This window comes from Salvia miltiorrhiza, chromosome 2 (genome assembly GCF_028751815.1).
Source record: "Salvia miltiorrhiza cultivar Shanhuang (shh) chromosome 2, IMPLAD_Smil_shh, whole genome shotgun sequence".
NCBI lineage: Eukaryota > Viridiplantae > Streptophyta > Magnoliopsida > Lamiales > Lamiaceae > Salvia > Salvia miltiorrhiza.
Window position 1 is genome coordinate 45,703,895 of NC_080388.1, and position 8,884 is coordinate 45,712,778.

Sequence of the window (8,884 nt, forward strand, 5' to 3'; positions counted from 1 at the left end):
GTCCTCCCAATCAAGCATTTATTTTATATTTTTCATATTCAATGTGGTCTTAGACGTGAAAAAACTAAATTTTATCATTACAAAACAACAAATCTTGATTTTGATGCCAATGTAGTCTTAATTGTGTCATTTACGCAGAGACTACTGTGTACTGTAATTTTCTCACCAAAATCAGAAAATAAAACATATAATTGATACATTTGCTATGAATTTATAATACATACCTAAATACAATCAGAATACCCAAAGAATTTCGTCCGATCAAAGCTTTTTCATAAAAAAATCACTAATTTTTTTCAGAGTTTTCGTGGGTTTCGTCGATAGAAAAAAAATAAGATGAAGAATGAACAAACACCCCAATATTCATGCATTTCTTCACCAACCTACCTTACTTTTGCATTTACTATCACATTAATTACTTGTACGGTGAATCCTTAACCTGCGACCAAACCTTCATGTGTTGGCTGAGGAAGATAGCTTCATTTATGAGGAAGAAGCAGTCATTCGAAGTAAGAGAGAGTGTCAATTTGAAGAGAGAGGGAAAGAACAGGCTGTTGTTGTTAGGTTTTGTTTCAATTTCATTTTTCTTTTATTTTTATTCATTAATTAGTCAGGTTATTTTGTCTTTTCAATGGCTTTTGACCCCCCAAAATCATGCTTTTATATAGTTGGCTATATAAGTCATAAACTATCTCACTTTGGCTAAGAAGGTCAATTCTCACATGTTTATACTTAGAATTTGGTATATGCTTTTGATAGTTGATACATTGAAATTGTTACGTGGCATTTTTTAGTATATTGAGTATTAAGGAGATTCCAAATTTGGGATGCTATTAAGGAGATCTTAAATTTGGATGAAGATCTTCGTATCAAGGCTTTTGACTTGCTTAACACCAAATAAAAATGTAATATTTTAATGTATTTTTTTAATTACATTCATAATTTTAGTATTCATTGTGTTTTGCATTTTTCATTGTTGTTTTAGAAAATGTAATATTCACTCTGTCCGCTAAAAGTGTACCACTTTTACTATATTGGGCGTGCGTAAAGAGTATATCACTTTCCTTTTATAGAAATGGTCCCACCATCCACTTTAATCTTTTATCCTTACAAACACTCCTTATTTACAAAAAAATCACCCCAAATTCAATCTCAACCACACATCTCATAAAGTGGTGGGACCCTTTCTCCACTACATCAAAATCATCACCAATTTTATTAAATCTCATGCCCAGTCAAAGTGGTCCTCCTTTGACGGACGGAGGGAGTATGAATTAGAGAGTATGAATAACTATTTTTATTTACAAACATGTTGCATATACATGTTATTGCGTAAGGTCTTCTTATTTCAATTTTTATATCATATGCTTTTCATAGATAATTTTTATTATAACAATCTATAGACTATAAAGTCTATGAAAATAGAGATAAATCAATCCGACAGAATCTGCTATACTCTACATAGAATTAAAATAATTTATGGAATTAGCCGAATCTACATATGATAAAACGTCTGTCAAAAATTTTTAAATTCTTAATTGAATACACCTCCTTTAGTCTATTTGAATATGTTTATAAAAATAGGTATTTTTCATATGGACTTGATGTGTGTATTTTAAATTTTCACTCAAAATTAAATATGCAAAATACGAGATAAAATAATTATTTTCATAAATAAAGGAAATAAAATTTCACAATAATAAACTTTTTCTTCAATTCACAACGAGTCAGTAAAATTATGTCTTAAAGTCCACTGTCACAAACAAACGATACCCCTTTCACTAATTGCTCTTATATTATTATCTTCATCTTTTTTTCAAGCACAATGAAAATATCTCGTCTTGTCGTGTGATTTGCTCGAAGTAGAAGAGTTGACAAGAGTTAGGCTTAATCGTATATATTCCTTTTCATGAAAGAGGTCGGTCTGAAAATGCATAATTAGAAGCAAGTGACAATAGTGATATGAAACAAAGGTAACATGAGTTTTGTTTTGTTTTGGGTGATGGTGTAATATTTCTTATTTGCCCTCGTAGATAATTTACATGGTACAATTAATATAACCAGAAGAGAAGAGGTACAGGTAGTAGCTATCTATTTAGTTTTACCTGGAACTCAGTGTTAGGATAAATCTTAAGAGGATATTTGTTTTGTATTTCTAACTCTCTACATTTACCATTTCACAGCATCGTCACAACAACGCTTTCCAGTTAGATCGACCGAACTTTCTGCAGCCGTCGTGGCTTTCGCTTCTCCACTACAGGAATTACATTCTCCATAAGCTGCAAAAACATACCACTTTTCAGAGGTCATCTCTTGAGCTTTTTCTACAAACTTAGATACAGAGAGTAACAAAATCTCAACGTTAGATTCACATTATGGGAGATCAAACTTATATTTTTTAATGCTGAAAATGTAAAAGTGATCGCTCATATATAGATGAAAGTGCATACCTGCTTAAGCCTCTTCTTCGTCCACTCTGCCTGTAATTCGAAATGGCATGAATTCTATTTGTGAGACTAGGAAAGTCGTAAAAATATAAGATGGACAATCTCCAGACCAAACAACTACAAATGGCATACATCAATTTCTTAGACCGTGTGGCTGCATCACAGTAGATCAAGATATGCTGATAGACAGAATACATATAGAACAATAATAGCTTCTCAAAAGTAGATTGCCATCAATCAGGGACAGAAAACTACGAATTGGTGAAGCATAGACTACTCCAATATCAAAGTAAACCTAGAGTAACAGCTCGAAGCCTGATCATAAGCACTCGGAAAAACACTTTCACACAGAAAAAACAAGATTTGGATACAAGACACAGAAATTTGCGGCGTTTATTCGATAAAATTAGTATTCAGACAATTTGGATTTCCAATAACCACTCAGATGCTCATAATGATTTGCATAAATCTAAAATGGCTCAGGTCAAGTTCTTTTCCTCATTTAGATAAAAAGCCTAGATTTCATCACCATAACGTCATTCTGCCTCTTATAAAATAATGCACTTTTTCCACCACTCTACTTTAAACAAATTTGCACTTCCTCCCAAAATTATCATGGCATTCTCAAACCAATCAAAAATATAAAGAGCGAAGCTATGTTTCTAAGAACAAAAAATCCTATTCTTCTCCTACCACAAATTAGTTTCCAAATTAAAAGAAAATGTATGAATCAAGAATTACCATTGTTGATAAATTTGTGGCTATAGGAATCTCCAATTTAACTTGAAATTCAAGGCTTGGATCGGAAACTTCAATTCGAGAAGAAAATCAGAGAAACCAGTAAGAGAAGCATAGGCATTAAATTTCTCTACAAGAACAATGTTTTTTTTTTTCTCCAAAAATTACAAGAACTGATCTTCCAGTTTTGAGCAATTCAAACTGATTTTTCCTGATTGCACTGCAGAACGGTTATTTGGCGCTACTGACCCGGATAACGAACCACGGTCCAGTTCAGTTAAACTAGTAGAAGTATCAAGTCTAGTCTGGATTTGTAAACAACGCTAAAGTCATTACCAATTTCCTAAAGTACATTTATATTCAGAAGATCAGTTGAGAGAGAGAGAGAGAGAGAGAGAGAGAGAGTTGGATATACATTTTACTGAAGAATTGGACATGTTGCTAACTAGAGAACAGCACACACATACTATGCAAATTTTAATTAGCATTCTTTTATTTTATGTAGTACTCCCCCTATTCCCCATTCACACAAATAAAGGAAATGCGTTTAACATAATTAGAAAAGTGAAAGAACATACAATTTCCTAATATATTATACCCTTATTTACTCATCCAGATTAAAAGATTGTTAATTTTGAAGATGAAGGAAAAAACAAAAGTATGTTACAATACATCTTTGACAAGATCTTTCTTTGCCAGGTAAGACTTTGATTTGCACTAGCAAGATAGGCAGGCTTTGTTCTTGAGAGAAATGCCTAAATGGGATTGACAGCCACAACAGCCTGGGTGTCTTTCCCAACTTCAATTCCATAAGGAAATAACCCATTCTAAGTAAAGACAGGAAATAATCCAAAAATCCATCCTAGCCAAATTAAAGGAACAAGATACTCAGCACACCTTCTTTAGCTCTCTCTACCTAGTACCTATCATACACCCTTTTTCACAAAAGAATAACAGATAACAAATTATTTTCTTACACTGCTATCATAACTATTTGTTTCTGACAGAATCATGCCAAGTACTAATATTTGGACACTGCTAAGCAGCATAAATATTTAATTTGACAGAGTCACGCGTACAAAATTGTAACAGATGATGCGTAAAACACCGCAGTGGAAGAATTAATCACAGGGATGACTCCATGCACTCACCAATAACCTTACTTACTAAGAGCATGTTATATATCCATTGCCTCATAAATACTACAATGGTCGGGCTAAAAGATCAGGGGCCACACATGGAATAACCATACTGGTTTGCAGCTCAAAAAGTTCTGCTGCAGCCAAAATATAAATAGCAAAATATTTGTCGAAGTGAAAAAAGGAAATACCAAACAATTAAAGACAATGGGGCCATCATGATGATTCGATAGTTACAGATACAAAAACAACATCAGGAAATGCTAAGTCCTTAAAATCCAAATTAATTATCCTTACTAAAAAACTGCTATTATGTAAAAAAACATGAGAATAACCAAGCCAAAAATATGAAAACGTTGCTGACTTTGATCGAGCTCTGATTTAAATAACAGAACTATACTAGAATTCTCTCGCTCTTAATTGATCTCAAACACAGGCAATAGATGGCGCTAAAACCAATCCAAGATATTTGCATAAAACAGGAAAACAAAAATTCCATAACCAACACATGCAAAAAGAAATTACCTTCTCTTTTAATAGCTGCTCATTTTCTTCCTCCAGTCTCACCGCCATTGACTCCAGTTCCACCTGATACGCCTAATAAAATCATAAACACACATCATCAAAGAGAAGGCAAAGGCTCATCCACTAGAAACTATCCAGAAAACATATAATTCCCACCTGCTTACGCTCTCTAGACCTCGCTGCAGATTCCCTGTTCTTAATCATCCTTCTCTGTCTTTGCTGCGCAGCCTTATCCATGGGTTCCAACAAACTCAAACTTCTCCTCCCTCTCCCTCCACTCAAACCCCCAACATCCAACCCCCCACTCAGTGCCGCTCCAATCGCACCAGAGCCACTCTCCAAACTGTAAAACCTCCCACTTAAACCCTCCTCCTTCACCTCCACACTTGTCCTCGTCGCCTCCACCTCCTCGTCCTCCTCCTCCGCGCCAGCCTTGGCCAAAAAATCCTCCAGAGTCATCATCTCCTCCTTCGGCTGCTTCTCACTTTTCTTCCCCGCCACAATCTCCCTCCACACATCATCCACCGTTTTCCTAGCCATCCTCGGCGGCTCCCTCTCTCCATCGCTAATCGGAGTAACCGCCCCAGCCGCGTCTAGAAGCGTGATCTCTGCATTCAACAGCGTACTCGAGCTACTCTCCGCCTCAACAGCCGCCCGATGAACCTGATCCGGAGCCGAATTCCTTGCCACACAAGCATTACTCAAAAATCCGCCCAGCACCGCAGAACCGGAGGCCAAATCACCGCGAGCATTGCTGCCGCTATCAATCCTGAGAAAATCTGCAGTCGAGGAGGTGGAAGTACACGCCGAGAGCTTGCGCTTGAGATCCGAATCGCGCGATGTCGAAGAAGCCATGATCTTCGACGACGCCATTAAACAATGAGACCGCCAATCAATTCAACGCACGTCGAGCTTGATCATCCCAATCATTTCCCTTTCGCATGCGAATTTCCCTCTCTCTCACAAAATGTGTATGTATCAGCGCATACACATAACAAATTTACACATACTTGTCTACGTGATGTTAGTGTGTGCGCGCGCGCGCAGAAGATCGACAGCTACCTAGGGTTTTGCAAATCTTGGATTTGCAGTTTGGGATATTTACGTGTTCGCTTCTAATTGGCCAGAAATTCTACAAACTGTAAACTGAAATCTTTTTTAAGTTACACGATTCTTGTTGGAACCGGACGAAAACGCAGGAACAATACCGGAGGGGAAAGAGGGTTCTGGTTTGACTGGAAATAGTGGTGAAGTAGATGCAAAAGTCGGTCCAGTTTTATACTAAAAGCGACTTTTATGTGAATAAATTAGTATCATCCAATCCCGATATTCATATTCATTCTTTTTTTACTTTACAAATTAATTAAAATGTTAAAAGTGTGTGGAGAATTGTAAAATTGTAGTAATATATGTTTTGTACTGACAGCGGATATATGTGGGTGGTACACGTAGATTGTATTTTGAATAAAAATTATAGTATTTATTTTGTAATTGAGAATTGGTTTTGTGGAGATAATTAGATGCAATGTTGGTTGGGAACTGGGATTGGTTTCTACACGCACTTGAATAAATATGTGGTTTTGAATTTCTCTCATGTTTAGCTACCTAATTATACAATATTTGAAACCCACATGGGATCCTCAATACGGTAATGTTGGATCTACAATAAATTATTTTCCTTCAAAAAAAGCAACTATATTGCATGGCTAAAATAAAACCAAGTGTTTACCAGCATGCATGCATATTATTGTGCATACCCAATACCCTACAAAAATTCCCCAAAAAAGGTCGAAAAGAATAGGAAAATGAAATAAATATGACCACCTGGCCAAAAATCTGGCTGGCTGGTCCCAAATATATATTTATAGGACAAGTGCTCGTGGATTTAATCAAATATTTTTGTATAATTATGCATCTTGACATAAATAAAATAGATGTCCTCTAGCAATTGGCATATCGCCTCAGTAGCTTTTCCTTTTTCCTTTCTCAATATTTGCGGCAGTGGGGTAAGGGGTTTCGCCTTAATTGTCACTTTCTTATGGTGACGTAATTTAATAAGGAAATACTAGTTTTTTTTTACTGATAATGAAAAAGTTTCTTTTTTGAGCCAATAAAGAAAGAAGAAAAAGTTTCTTAAAAATTATTGAAAGATTGTGCATTTAGGTAGGGTTCGGTCGGATGGATTAAATAAAAGGGAAAAGGTGCATATTGACCCCCGAAATAGTAGTCCCTATAACGTATAACTCTTCTTACTCACTGTGTGTGCAACTAAACCCCTGAACTTCGAGAAAAGGGTGCAAATTCCCTCATCTGACCTAACGCCGTTAAGTGTCCGTTAACGTTTGGGTTTAATTGCACCCTCTACTTCAGGGGTGGATCTGCACCTTAATTTTTTATTATTTTTTTATAATTTCAGCAACACACCTCCGGCATCAATTTAACCGCCACCCGTACTCATCGGCTCCAACTTACACTTTGTCAGCTCGCACGCACTCAATCTCTTGATCGTCGACTGCTTACCGCCGACATGCAGTAGCATCACCAACTCCAGATGTGGACCTTGATCGAATCCTACTTGGTCCAAATCCATATCCGTATTTTTTTTACTTAGGTCAGGATTCGGTCCAAATCCATTAGGTCAAAAAAACGAGATTCATGTCCAGATCCATTAAATTCACAGGGTCTCGAGTCCTGACCCGGATCCATTCTTTTTTCTCTTTTAAAATAAATTTACAAATATTAAATTAACCAAAAATAAAATCATAATTATTATCTAGAGTTTTAATAATTATTTAAAAATAAATAAATAAAATTTAAATATATATTATATAGATAAATATATACACAATTAATATCATAAGATAAGCCTAAAAGATTAAGGTGTTGGAGGAGATGCTGTTGTGCGGGCCGGTGAAGAAGCTGGTGGCGTTGCTGCATGTAAGCGGTGGGCAGTCGACAACCAAGAGATTGGGCGCGTGCGAGCTGACAAGGTGCAAGTCAGAATCGATGAGTACGGGGGCGGTTAAGTTGATGCCGGAGGTGGGTTGCTGAAATTATAAAAAAAAAAAAAAAAAAAAATTAAGGTGCAGATCCACCCTTGAAGTAGAGGGTGCAATTAAACCCAAACGTTAATGGACACTTAACGGCGTTAGGTCAGAGGGGGGAATTTGCACCCTTTTCTTGGAGTTCAGGGGTTTAGTTACACACACAGTGAGTAAGAGGGGTTATACGCTATAGGGGCTACTACTTCGGGGGCCAATCTGCACCTTTTCCCTAAATAAAATTAAATACTAGAATTAGTCTTAAAATAAAATATTTGCTTTGATGGACATGACTCCATACTTAATTGTTTAGAACAGTGCCACATAAGATTAATATTGCCTTACGAGTTTTGACCTCCTCGTGACAAAATTAATCTTAAATATATTCATGGATCAATTTAATCTCGGAAAATTTTCATGCTAATTCAATTTTGAGTAGTTTCGAGCTAATTTAATCTTATGGGGACATATATAATTTTTAAACAATATTAGCATAATATAAGAAGTGTAAAAAAGAAAATTACTATAACCAATAAGAGCATCCACAGTGATTGAGTAAGCTCCTTACTCAATAGAGTGGGGGACCACTTATGAGTAAGTAGCCCATAGTGAGATGACTCATTCTCTTTAGTTTTGATTTTTATATTTTTCATTGAACTTTAATTGCATCAATTTAAATAACATAATTACTTCAAATTAAAATTTCATTAATTTAAAAAACCTAAAAATTACATAATAAAAAACTATCTAGTTTCCACCACCCCTTTCCAAGCTAGAATCGCCGCCACCCGTTCCTTGTGCTATTGTAGTTGCTCTGGAGTCATGTCGGAGGTCTTCATAAAGATGATCCGATCGTTGTAGATCTCGCTCTTGAGGGCATTCTTTGTGTCGTACAGGCTCCATCATTCGTTCGAGCTTGGTGTTGGACTTCGCCATGTATTCCTTGCATTCGGGAGGAGGCTCCGAGCTTTGCGACACCTTTCCCCTTCGTCGC

At 36.2% G+C, this 8,884-nt stretch overlaps 1 protein-coding gene across 4 annotated transcripts; it reads right to left on the reverse strand.

The window, feature by feature from the left end:
- Nucleotides 1-1,963: 1,963 nt before the first annotated feature.
- On the reverse strand, nucleotides 1,964-6,266 carry LOC131011677 (G-box-binding factor 4-like). Of its 4 annotated transcripts, XM_057939458.1 has the most exons (4): nucleotides 5,006-6,253; nucleotides 4,850-4,921; nucleotides 2,451-2,480; nucleotides 1,964-2,279 (listed from the first exon to the last, which is right to left on the reverse strand). In XM_057939458.1, exons 1-4 carry the CDS (start codon nucleotides 5,720-5,722, stop codon nucleotides 2,208-2,210), a joined length of 891 nt encoding a protein of 296 aa, XP_057795441.1. In that variant the 5' UTR covers nucleotides 5,723-6,253; the 3' UTR covers nucleotides 1,964-2,207. The 4 variants fall into 4 exon arrangements, with proteins under 4 accessions (XP_057795441.1, XP_057795442.1, XP_057795444.1 ...); XM_057939459.1 differs by lacking the exon at nucleotides 1,964-2,279 and having other exon boundaries at nucleotides 2,476-2,564; nucleotides 5,006-6,263; XM_057939461.1 differs by lacking the exon at nucleotides 1,964-2,279 and having other exon boundaries at nucleotides 2,476-2,601; nucleotides 5,006-6,263.
- Between the last annotated feature and the right edge of the window lie 2,618 nt (nucleotides 6,267-8,884).

Bases quoted from the DNA above. Each gene is read 5' to 3' on its own strand.
- LOC131011677 (XM_057939458.1), bottom strand. From the start codon at position 5,722: ATGGCGTCGTCGAAGATCATGGCTTCTTCGACATCGCGCGATTCGGAT. The intron at 2,481-4,849 runs GTAATTTCTTTT...TTCGAATTACAG, and splicing joins AGCAGCTATTAAAAGAGAAG to GCAGAGTGGACGAAGAAGAG. The intron at 2,280-2,450 runs GTATGCACTTTC...ATGTTTTTGCAG, and splicing joins CGAAGAAGAGGCTTAAGCAG to CTTATGGAGAATGTAATTCC.